At 43.4% G+C, this 12828-nt stretch overlaps 1 protein-coding gene across 1 annotated transcript; it reads left to right on the top strand.

The window, feature by feature from the left end:
• The first annotated feature begins 1257 nt into the window (after window positions 1-1257).
• On the top strand, window positions 1258-12384 carry LOC139419364 (cilia and flagella associated protein 68). The gene is given in 5 exon segments (XM_071169305.1): window positions 1258-1316; window positions 5668-5899; window positions 11849-11918; window positions 12045-12098; window positions 12101-12384. Coding segments are annotated over 4 exon segments (471 nt in total). The 5' UTR covers window positions 1258-1316; window positions 5668-5671; the 3' UTR covers window positions 12220-12384.
• The last annotated feature ends 444 nt before the right edge of the window (window positions 12385-12828 follow it).

Genomic DNA, 12828 nt, shown 5'->3' with positions numbered 1-12828 from the left:
AAAGTGGTGATCCTAACTGACCTAAAACAGGGATTTTTTTACTGGGATTAAAAAACTGAAATTGTGAAAAACTGAGTTTAAATGTATTTGGCTAAGGTGTATCTAAACTTCTGACTTCAACTGTATATACACTTGTGTTCCCCATGTACTTTTTGTATTGATTTGTTGTTGATTTGTAAAAAATTAAAAGGGCTAAAGTTGGCTGGCTTGCTAGCTACTTCCAGACACAAATGAAAGAGCATCTCACTCTGAACATTTTACTGGCCTACCAGAGCTGGTTAGGATGTTTTCATGTTATCTATAGCGTTGGTGACTAACTGTGCTGCTGTCAACAATTTAATTACGTTTTTTTGCCATCATTTACTGACACCATCATATTCAACATGTGTTGAGTGTTCTTAAATTTCTCAGTTATTCTGTCTCTGGCACACTCAGTCGAGAGTGCTCTGAAATCGGAGTTGATAGCCAGAGTGAATTAACTCTTATTTTTCTATTCGTGTATTAATATTTATTATTATTACTGTAATGAAACAGGCAGGGAGCAGATCTCGAACCCTCAACCTTCTATTCCGAAGTTCAGCGCGTTATCGACTGCGACAAGGATATAAAGCGTGTTTAAGCGGCAGAGTCGACGATATATGCGCTTTTAAACCCAGGATCGGTACACAACTCTCTCCTTTCAGAGGGCGTCCTTGCGCTAGTTTGTGACTCAACGTCTTATAGGAACGCGCTCACCGGCAGAGGACATGTTCGTGGATGCAAGGTCCGATCACTTCTGAGACCAATGTAATGAAACAGGCAGGGAGCAGGTAGACCGATGTCCAGCGCGCTATCGAATGTGCCCCAAAAGCATGCTCAAGCGGCGGAGTCGATATCCGCGCCTATAAACCCAGGCTCGTTATAATACTTATTATTAATACTGTTTTCCAAGTGAGAAAGGTCTTAGGAATGTGTGTATATGTGTATATAGATGTGTGTGTGTGTGTGTGTGTGTATATATATATATATATATATATATATATATATATATATATATATATATATACATTCACACATCTATATATACATATATATATACATTCACACATCTCTATATAGATATATATACCGTTTTTTTTTATATAAAATATTTTTTTTCAACTGTATAAAAAATAAAATACGTTTTAAAAAACTGTACATTTACGAAGGCACGGCTTATGTGGACGGATCCGCTGTTTGCGCAGAGCTGCTGGTTGTGTCACATCGCCAAGGAAACGCTTGACAATAGAGGAGCGTGCAGGAGTTCTGTCCCCAAGTCCAGTTCACGCTGTCAGCAGGTAAGAAGTATGCAAGTAGAAATTTAGATATTTACTTCAGGCCATTACCAACTAAATACCTCACGTTGTACCGTTTATCCCGGTCAAAAGGGACATTTACACATTCCTGGGTGGAAATTAGGTTTACTGTTTGGAAAATATGGTCCAGTTTCTACCAGGGCCTGCGCCATGTGTGTGTGTGGTCGTGCACTCTTGTTCTCCTTGCCATTGAGATGTGAATTACAGAAAGGCTATTTGATAGTAGGATATTTAGATATGATTAGGCTGGACACTTTACAACAACGCTTTTTTCTGATAACTAGTTCATTGCATCTGCCGTGGAGCCCAGTTTCATAAAATTGCAATATGTCCCAGCTGCTTGGTGTAGTTTTGAAGTAACTGCGGAAAAACGACTTGTTTTATGCATTATTCAAACTGCCAGCTCCCTATTAGTTGTATTGAACTCCGTGGAACCAACTGCCTTCAGAACGCTCTTTTCCCAGGTCATTGTTCTGCGTCACAATGCCTGCTTCGCTGTAGCCGGACACGTTAAACTCGTAGGATTACTTCATCTAACGTATCATTAACAAGGTCACAGCTACTTGATGTGCAAACTCATTGTTCACCTGGGTACACGTTGTGTTGACCAACATATCTATCGATGGCTGGCGCAAAGTGTTAAAACGGTAAACATTTTTTGGTCATAGTTAACCATATTTTATTTCAGAAAACTGTCTAAACCTAAACAAAACGCATGTCCCTGTCCTATTTTTCAAGATGTGGCCGATTTAAACAGCCAGATGACATTTTTTTATTAAGAAATACACTGATGATTTGTTGTTTCTAAATGGCTGATGGATAATTTGATATGCGTCGAAATCGTTGTTGGTAGGCGTCGAATTGAGCGAATACTGTGCAGGTTCACTGCGTTGTAAGCAATATGGATAGGTCTAGCTCATTGATTTGTAGATCTGACGCAGTTTCTACTTCAGATTATGAGCCTAGTCGCGAATGAGGTATGAAGTAACCAGAGAAGGCCTAAAAAACCCTAAACCTAATAATCAAATGTATTTATAAAGCCCCTTTTTACATCAGCAGATGTCACAGAGGGCTATACAGAAACTCTAACCCTACGTATAACCTATTTTAGCCCTAACCCTAATTCTAGGGTAGGGTGGACTAGAACACTATTAGAAACTATTTTAGTAATAATATAATGTTAGCTAATACCATTGTAGTACTAAATAGCATTTTATTAGTTATTATATTTATTATTGTAAGGCAGAACACTTGACTAACAAGCCACATTTGTTTTATTTTTCAATTGTGGTTTGAACTGGGTGACCTAGTAACCGCAATAAGCATGGGATAGGTGGGGCAGGTTTGAGACTGATCTAAGGAATTGCAGGAAAAATACACTATTTCTCAGCTGCCTCACCAATGTCTTTATGTAAATAAATAACTTTGAATTTGGTAGCATTGCCTTTAAATTGTTTAACTTGGGTCAAACATTTTTGGTAGCCTTCCACAAGCTTCCCACAAAAAAATGGGTAAATGTTAGCCCATTCCTCCTGACAGAGCTGGTGTAACTGAATCGGGTTTGTAGGCCTCCTTGCTCGCACACGCTTTTTCAGTTCTGCCCAAAAATGTTCTATAGGATTGATGTCAGGGCTTTGTGATGGCCACTCCAATACCTTGACTTTGTTGTCCTTAAGCCATTTGGCCACAAATTTAGAAGTATGCTTGGGGTCATTGTCCATTTAGAAGACCCATTTGCGACCAAGCTTTAACTTCTTATGATATAGGGGACGCTTGTGTCCCACTTGGCCAAAAACCAGGGAAAATGCAGCGCGGCAAATTCAAATAAATTGATATAAAAATCAAACTTTCCTTAAATCACACATGTAAGATACTAAATTAAAGCTACACTCTTTGTGAATCCAGCCAACATGTCAGATTTTAAAAAGGCTTTTCGGCGAAAGAATAAGAAGCTATTATCTGATGATCGCACAACAGTAAACAAAGGGGTTAGCATATTTCAACCCTGCAGTCGCTACACAAAACGCAGAAATAAAATATAAAACATACCTTATCTTTTGACGAGCTTCTCTTGTTGGCACTCCAATATATCCCATAAACATCACAATTGGTCCTTTTGTTCGATTAATTCCGTCCATATTGTGACGGCCCTGAATTTTTCTGAACCGTCTGTTCTTCTCCTTCCAATAGGGCGCTTTCCCTTTAATTCCCAATTAAATAGTGCCTCTCCTTCCAATAGGGCGCTTTCCCTTTAATTCCCAATTAAATAGTGCTTCTCCTTCCAACAGGGCGCTTTCCCTTTAATTCCCAATTAAATAGTGCTTCTCCTTCCAATCGGGTGCTTTCCCTTTAATTCCCAATTAAATAGTGCTTCTCTTTCCAATAGGGCGCTTTCCCTTTAATTCCCAATTAAATAGTGCCTCTCCTTCCAATAGGGCGCTTTCCCTTTAATTCCCAATTAAATAGTGCCTCTCCTTCCAATAGGGCGCTTTCCCTTTAATTCCCAATTAAATAGCCAGCATCAGCTGCGGAAAAGTGGGGTTGTGATGGAGACGTGAATGAGGATGTGTTCAACCCTCAGTTCCGAAGCGTCTCTATTCCGTTTGTTTTGTAGCCTAATAGAGTTTACCCAGGATCGGATCCACTCTTTGCGTCCGTGGACTACACCTCTCCGTTCTTCGTGGCCTTTCTCCGCTGGCGATCTAGTGGCGGATTGGATTGTCTGACTGACCGACTTCAACATTTTTGTATACGGTATTTCATTTGTTTTGATGTGATTTTATGTAGTTAGTTGTAGTTGAGGACTTAGTAAGAGTTGATACGCTTTAAAGTTCTGTGGTAAAATAATTGTTATATTGATTGTATGATTAATACTGGGTTTACGCTACACGGAATGAACGGACAAACATTGCGTGACAAAAGTCACTTGAGTTCCCTGAACTTCTTTACCGGGCTGGACTCTTAGGCCTGAGGTACAGGACATTACTGGAGGAACCAGAACTCATTGTGTTTTATTATGTGTGTGTGTAATCATTTGTTGGTAATACAACTCACGCAAAAGAATAGTTGTTTTTGAAGTTCTTTCCAATGTTTTAAGGGTTTATGAAAAGTTTATTTCCATCCTGACTTTTACTCTGTATTGGTGTAGACTTGACGGACCAGATGGGACTCATTCCCTCCCAAACCAAAAGGAGAAACCAATGTTTTCTCTGGTAGGCACAACCTACCAGGCACCCCTATGAATAATAACCTCAAGTCAAAAGCGTTACAATATATATCCAAAATGTCCCTTTATAAAGCGCGTTTGATCCAGAAAAAAAATGGTTTCCAAAATGCGCAATGTCACTACAAAATATTTCAAAAGTTGCCTATAAACTTTGCCAAAATATTTCAAACTACTTTTGTAATAGAACTTTAGGTATTTTTAAACGTTAATAATCAATCAAATTGAAGACGGGTCTGTGTTCAATACAGGAAGACAACAAAGCAAGCTACTTTTCAAGTCTTGCGCAACTCAACAGTGTTATGCAGTTCCTAGTTGGCCCTACTTCTCCATTGCACAAATTAATAACCTCAACCAAATTCCAAAGACTGGTGACATGAAGTGGTAGGAACTGAAAACAAGTTCCTAAGAAATATCGTTTGCCAATAAGAACTCACTGAACAGAGACCTAAAAAAAAAGGTTGTGGACAGGTGTCTTTTATACTGATAACAAGTTCAAACAGGTGCCATTAATACAGGTAACGAGTGGAGGACAGGGGAGCCTCTTAAAGAAGAAGTTACAGGTCTGTGAGAGCCAGAAATCTTGCTTGTTTGTAGGTGACCAAATACTTATTTTCCACCATAATTTGCAAATAAATTCATTAAAAATCCTACAATGTGATTTTCTGGATTTTTTTTCTCAGTTTGTCTGTCATAGTTGAAGTGTACCTATAATGAAAATTACAGGCCTCATCCTTTTTAAGTGGGAGAACTTGCACAATTGGTGGCTAACTAAATACTTTTTTTGCTCCACTGTATATATTGATATTTGTCAATAACTCATGAATGCAACTATTTATGTCTCTGTTCTGGATTTTTATTATTAGTGGGAATTCTGCTCTGCATGCAATATTTGGTGTTTTACGTTGTAAACGGAGGAAGGTTTTGCAGAATTCTGCATGCAGTCTCAATTTGGTATTTGTCCCATTTTGTGAATTCTTGGTTGGTGAGTGAACCTCACAACCAGACCTCACAACCATAATGGGCAATATGTTATAACTATTTTCCGTATTTTTAGGCAAAAAAATATTGTATTCACTCACTCATTTACTACCCTTGTCTCCCTCGCAGCAGGATGTCGTTCCCATGGACTTTCTCCTCTCCTCCGTTCCACTACATGCTGCGTGCGTCTGGGCAGAGTGAGGTATGGAGCGACGCACGGCCGGAGGACAAGTTCCATCAGTATGGCTGGCGCTGCGGAACCAGCGAGGACGGATATGGTACCAGGACTCTGATCGGTAACTGGGTCGAAAAACAAAAAGACATCACTCAATACCGGAAAGCCAGATCCCTACCTTCACAGGTCAGATCCCTACCTTCACAGGTCAGACCCCTACCTTCACAGGTCAGACCCCTACCTTCACAGGTTAGACCCCCTCCTTCACAGGTTAGACCCCCTCCTTCACGGGTTAGACCCCCTCCTTCACGGGTTAGACCCCCTCCTTCACGGGTTAGACCCCCTCCTTCACGGGTTAGACCCCCTCCTTCACGGGTTAGACCCCCTCCTTCACGGGTTAGACCCCCACCTTCACGGGTTAGACCATTTCACAGGTCAGACCCCTACTCTTACAGATTAGGCCCCTACTTTCACATCAGACTCCTTCCTACCTTTACAAGTTAGACTAATCAGGTTAGTGGGGGGAACTTAACCTGGCGAGGGTCTGGGGGAGAAATTATTTTGGGCGTCTAAAGCTAATTTCCCGCATTTTTACACAATACATTATACCGTCTCGATTTAGAACAAAAAGTAATCAACTCTTTAAAAAATAAAGTATTTTGATTGTCTTTACTAAGACATCCTTTATATCAAATTTCAGCCAGACCGACAATTCAGCCCGAGCCGCCTGCACGCGCAACCCCCACCTGTCCAGTCAATAACTAAATTTTCTCCCATCACATTTTCCTTCCCATTTCACACCTTTCATTTTTTTAATTACCAGGGGAAAAGGTTTGAAAACAAATCTAAAAATCAAATGTCATCATTGTTGCTGCTTCCAGTTCAGTAGCCATACCTGCGAGATCAGGTGTTTTCAATTAGAGGAGGTTATAGCCTATGCATGGGCGGAGAAGCACTGGGCAGTTAACTTTCCAAGGAAATGGACTTCCTAAATAGGACTATGATTAGGCTATAGTTTCCTACATTGCCCAGAAATAGGCCTAAATATTTATCACCCATATTTCTGTCTGAAATCTTCCATTCCCAAAAGGTAGGCTATAAAAAAAAAAAAAGCTGAAGAGAAAGTCTCTCCAACTCTGCTCTCTTCAAACTACATCTAATATATTGTCTGATATAGCCCTGTAATACAATTATTATTAATGGAACAGAGTTTTACCTTGTCAGCTCAGGGATTTGATCCAGCAACCTTTCAGTTACTTGCCCAACGCTCTACTTGCCCAACGCTCTAACCACTAGGCTGCCTGCTGATTACTGGCTCAGCGCTCTAACCACTAGTCTACCTGCTGGTTACTGGTCCAATGCTCTAACCACTAGCCTACCTGCTGGTTACTGGTCCAATGCTCTAACCACTAGTCTACCTGCTGGTTACTGGCCCAATGCTCTAACCACTAGACTACCTGCTGGTTACTGGTCCAATGCTCTAACCACTAGGCTACCTGCTGGTTACTGACCCAACACTCTAACCACTAGGCTACCTGACACCTCTATTACAATGTAAGGACCATGTGAGAAACTATTTCTGAAGTTATTTTTGCACATTTGATATTGACAATAAGGGATAAAATTGCTGGGACCATGGCTGGCAGGTGAGCTGCGTCACATAGCCTACAATAACAATGCGGGACTGCGGTCGGGTTTGGGACCGGTAGCGGATGGGAGTCGGACAGAAAGGAGGAGTGCAGTATGAAAAGCTGCAAATGTGGACGGGATGAAGAAATCGGCCTGCTATGTCAGCTGTTTATTACTGTCAGTGTGAAAAGTAGGGAACTAGCTAGGGAAACTGACAGATCAATAATGTTACATTGCCATACTGACTAATAAAACTCTCATTGCACTGAAGAAATGTCAGAATATCAATCTTCAATCTTTTGGTTGATGTTTTCAACATTTAATTCAGGTCTAGTGTGATTGAGGCAAAAAAAAAGAATAGCTAACGTTAACAAACTTTTGGCCAGCTCACTCTCTCTCCAATGGTACATCAACTGGTGAAAGCTAGCCAAGTTCAATTACATATTTTGAAACGGGTCAAAACAAAGGCTACAAAAAATCTCCATACAAACAACAGCTGTTAGCATTAATAGCCACGTCATATCACTATCTGACAGATATCTAGAGGCTAGAGCTGACCTGGCTGTGGTAGCTACTAGCTAGCGTAGCTTATTCATTCACCTCATTTGAGAGGGTATGAAACATTAGCTAACGTTACATGACAGTTACAATACTAGCTCAGCACTGTGAATAAAAAACACTTGTTTTTTTTATGTTAAACAGCAGTTACCTTGCCAGCTACATCAGTCAACTAAAGAGTAGCCAGTTTCTGCTTTGCTTGCTTTTACAACTCGGTGAAAGAGTGCAACACATACTAACTGAACTATGCTCAACTCTCCCGTGCTGGTCCAGCCAGCCTTCCAGAAGCTTTGCCTTCACACAGCCTGTCAGCCTGCTCTGTGGTGTCCTTGGTTCTAAATCCAGTCAACGGACTTCTCCAAACAGCCCACCCGACCACTCGGAGGTGTCCGCATGGTCCGAAAGCAGATCCTTTTTTGTATCACATTGCAATGTTAAAACGGGGGGACAAAAATGCAATGTCAGAATGTGGGGGGAATGTTTGTCTATGGAGATTGCATGTCTGTGTGCTCGATTTTACACAGTACCAGTCAAAAGTTTGGAAACACATACTCATTCAAGGGTTTTTATTTATTTCTACTATTTTCTACATTGTCGAATAATACTGAAGACCTCCACCTATGAAATAACACGTATGGAATCATGTAGTGACCAAAAACAAATCAAAATGTATTTTATGTTTGAGATTCTTCAAAGTAGCCACCCTTTGCCTTGATGACAGCTTTGCACACTCTTGGAATTCTCTGAACCATCTTCATGAGGTAGTCACCTGGAATGCATTTGAATTAACAGGTGTGCCTTGTTAAAAGTTTATTTGTGAAATGTATTTTCACTACAGACAGAGGAAGGGAGAGAGAGACACAGCTGCATGTTTTTTACGAAAGGATAGATTTGGAGTTAGATAAACTTGGATTTTTTGGCAGGGACATATACAGCATAACCTTCACTCCAGATCAAAACTCCAAACCTACAAGCATGGAAGGATTACTACTACTAGGGATTCCTTTTGTTTGTACAGAGGGTGCTGTGGCCTGTAAACAGCAGAGACCTGAGGACACCATCCAACATGGAACTGAGACAGAACAGATACAACTTCAATTAGTACTGAGGTGTGAAGTGAGAGGTGTCGAAGCCTTTGAGCCCAACAAATGTCAGGAGTCTCACAGGCTACCCCACCCAAATCCAGAGGCCTTGAAGCCCTCTCCCACTGTTCAGAGACCGTCCACTGGCATTTTCTACAAGAAATCTGCCTCCAGAAGTAATTCTCCAAAGTGGGTGTGACGCCTACTCCTGTTGCCTACTACACTCTCCTGTCTCCCCCTGTCTGGTACAGGTACCTCCACCACACTCACCCCTCTCCCTGGCCTGTCTCCCCCTGTCTGGTACAGCTACCTCCACCACACTCACCCCTCTCTCCCTGGCCTGTCTCCCCCTGTCTGGTACAGCTACCTCCACCACACTCACCCCTCTCTCCCTGGCCTGTCTCCCCCTGTCTGGTACAGATACCTCCACCACACTCACCTCTCTCCCTGGTCTGTCTCCCCCTGTCTGGTACAGATACCCCCACACACTCACCCCTCTCTCCCTGGCCTGTCTCCCCCTTTCTGGTACAGGTACCTCCACCACACTCCCCCCTCTCCCTGGTCTGTCTCCCCCTGTCTGGTACAGGTACCTCCACCACACTCCCCCCTCTCCCTGGTCTGTCTCCCCCTGTCTGGTACAGGTACCTCCACCACACTCCCCCCTCTCCCTGGTCTGTCTCCCCCTGTCTCGTACAGGTACCTCCACCACACTCCCCCCTCTCTCCCTGGCCTGTCTCCCACAGTCTGGTACAGGTACCTCCAACACACTCACCCCTCTCTCCCTGGTCTGTCTCCCCCTGTCTGGTACAGATACCCCCACACACTCACCCCTGTCTCCCCCTGTCTGGTACAGGTACCTCAAACTCACCCCTCTCTCCCTGGCCTGTCTCCCCCTGTCTGGTACAGGTACCCCCACCACACTTCCCCCCTCTCTCCCTGGTCTGTCTCCCCCTGTCTGGTACAGGTACCTCCACCACACTCCCCCCTCTCTCCCTGGTCTGTCTCCCCCTGTCTGGTACAGGTACCTCCACCACACTCCCCCCTCTCTCCCTGGTCTGTCTCCCCCTGTCTGGTACAGGTACCTCCACCACACTCCCCCCTCTCTCCCTGGTCTGTCTCCCCCTGTCTGGTACAAGTACCCCCACCACACTCACTCCTCTCTCCCTGGCCTGTCTCCCCCTGTCTGGTACAGGTACCCCCACCACACTCACTCCTCTCTCCCTGGCCTGTCTCCCCCTGTCTGGTACAGGTACCCCCACCACACTCCGCTTTCGCTCGCCTCCAGCACACATACACTGTTGGGGCGAGTGACTCTGAACTTACAATGGCTAGCCCCAAGTTGTTATTTTTTATCTTGTGCTTTATACCATTTGCCTCAGGGCTCCTGAATGCTTTGTTGACTATGAACATTCTTGTTTACCTAACCATGGGACAGACTGTTTGTTCCCACACTGTTCCCACAGACTGTTTGGCCTCCATCCTATTCTAACCATCTCTCGTATTCATGTTACCTGATGAAATTGCTGTACAATATGATCTTGTTGCCTTCTCATGCACATTCAGATATCATAAATCAACACTACAGAGCTCTCCCTGTCCTCTGCCGTGCTTTGACTGTTTTACTGCTGATGATATCTGGAAATGTGTATGTACACCCTGGCCCATCTGTTGCTAGCCCCAATTATGACTTGTGCTCTATCTGCTTCACTGATTTCTGCTCTCGTAAAAGTCTGGGTTTTCTGCACATTATTAAGATTAGAAGCTTATTACCTAAAATGGATCAATTTAAAGTGTGGGTTCACAGCTCCTAGCCAGATGTGTTGGTCATTACTGAGACTTGGTTAAGGAAGCATGTATTGAATACTGATGTTAACCTTTTTCGGCAAGACGGATCTTCCAAAGGTGGAGGAGTGGCAATCCTTACCAAGGATCACCTTCAGTGCTCGGTTGTCTCCAAGTCTGTCCCCAAACAATTTGATTTTCTGGTTTTAAGCATTAAACTTTCAAATAGTTATTTGTTGACTGTTGCTGGGTGTTATCGTCCTCCATCAGCCCCAGCCTGTACCCTACCTGCCCTAAGCTCTCACCCAGAAAAGGCTACTCTCCACGATGTTATCCTCACAAATATTCCTGATAGGTATCAGTGTGGTGGTTTTCTGTAATGACTTTAGTGATCACTGTTTTACAGCCTGTGTTCGTGATGGAGGATCAGTGAAACAACCTGTCCTGATTTGTCATAGACGCTTGGTAAAAAACGTCCTTCCTTCATGAACTGGCCTCTGTAAATTGGTATAGAATCAGCTTGATCCCCTCTGTCGAAGATGCCTGGACCTTCTTTTTTGAAATTTTCAGTGGTATTGTTAACAAACGCCCCCATGAAGAAAATGAGAATTAAAAACAGGTTCAGCCCCAGGCTGACTGGCTCTCGTTCAGGCAAATTAGAAATAAGTGCACTCAGGCTATCCGGAAGGTCAAAGGTAGTTACTTTAAGGAGCAGTTCTCTCTCTGTGGGTCTAACCCCAAGAAGTTCTGAAACCGTTAAAGACCTGGAGAATAAACCCTCCTCACAGCTGCCCATGTCCTTTAATGTTGTTACTGACAAGAAGCACATGGCTGAGCTCTTTAATCACCACTTCATTAAGTCAGGATTCCTATTTGACTCAGTCATGGCTCCTTGCCTGTCCAACATTTCCTCATCTCCCACCCATTCTAATGTGACTAGGCCGAAGCTCCTCCCTCTTTTTCCCCCTGCCCCGCTACAAAGATTCTCCCTGCAGGCGTTCACTGAAGGGTTGTCCACATACTTTTGGCCATAGTGTTTATTTCTTCCACCTCCCTGATATCTGTCCATTCCTCTCTTTCACAGTTCTCTCACTACTTTGACTCCACCTACTCCTCCTCCTTTAACCGTGAAGAGAAGAGACCCATCTACAGCTGTGAATAATACTACTGCATATTACTGAGTATTACAGAATTTTACTGAATACTACTGAGTATCACTGAATATTGTTGATGCTAATAGTATTTTGTCATGATATTACTGATTTATGTGTGTGTTCCAGTGAGGAAGGAGTCCAAGAGTTTCCCGGGCCAGCAGCTGGAGTTAGACCTCCCCCAAGAGGGACTACACCAACACCAGTCACACACACACCACACCCCACCCCGTCTGGGACTGTGACGCTGCAGGATGCCAGGGGACAGCAGGAGAACACAGCAAGCAGAGCAGCATCCTTCTGACCCCTCAATAAATACTGATAAGAGTGGTTCACTTTTAGTAGTGCATCAGTGAATGTGGACTACAGTGTGTGGGTTAGGGTTACCCTAACCCTTACTGTATTTGCAGCCTTTGGAGCCAAACATTCTTTTGGATCAACTCCCCCTGTTCCGTCTCTTACCCCTCGTCCCCTCACTCACTCCCACTCTACCCCCCCCCCCCCACCCCACACACACTCTCCCTCCCTCCGTCTCTCTCTCCACCTCCCCTGTCTCTCTCTCTCTCTCCACCTCTCCCCTCAAATAGCATTGTAGTTTTCTTTTTTTTTTGTAAAATCTTTCAAAGTGTCAAGTAAATCTCTTTGTTTTCCTCGTGATTGGGTTGGGTCTAATTATGTTGCTGTGTTGGGGCTCTGTAGGGTCTGTTTGTGAACAGAGCGACCGGACCAGCTTGCTTAGGAGACTCTTCTCCAGGTTCATCTCTCTGTAGGGGATGGCTTTGTTATGGAAGGTTTGGGAATCTCTTCCTTTTAGGTGGTTGTAGACTTGAACAGCTCTTTTTGATCATGACTGGGTATCGGCCTAATTCTGCTCTGCATTATTTGGTGTTTTACGTTGGACACAGAATATTTT

This window comes from Oncorhynchus clarkii, chromosome 10 (genome assembly GCF_045791955.1).
Source record: "Oncorhynchus clarkii lewisi isolate Uvic-CL-2024 chromosome 10, UVic_Ocla_1.0, whole genome shotgun sequence".
NCBI classification, from domain to species: Eukaryota; Metazoa; Chordata; class Actinopteri; order Salmoniformes; family Salmonidae; genus Oncorhynchus; species Oncorhynchus clarkii.
This window is presented reverse-complemented; position numbering and strand designations above follow the sequence as displayed.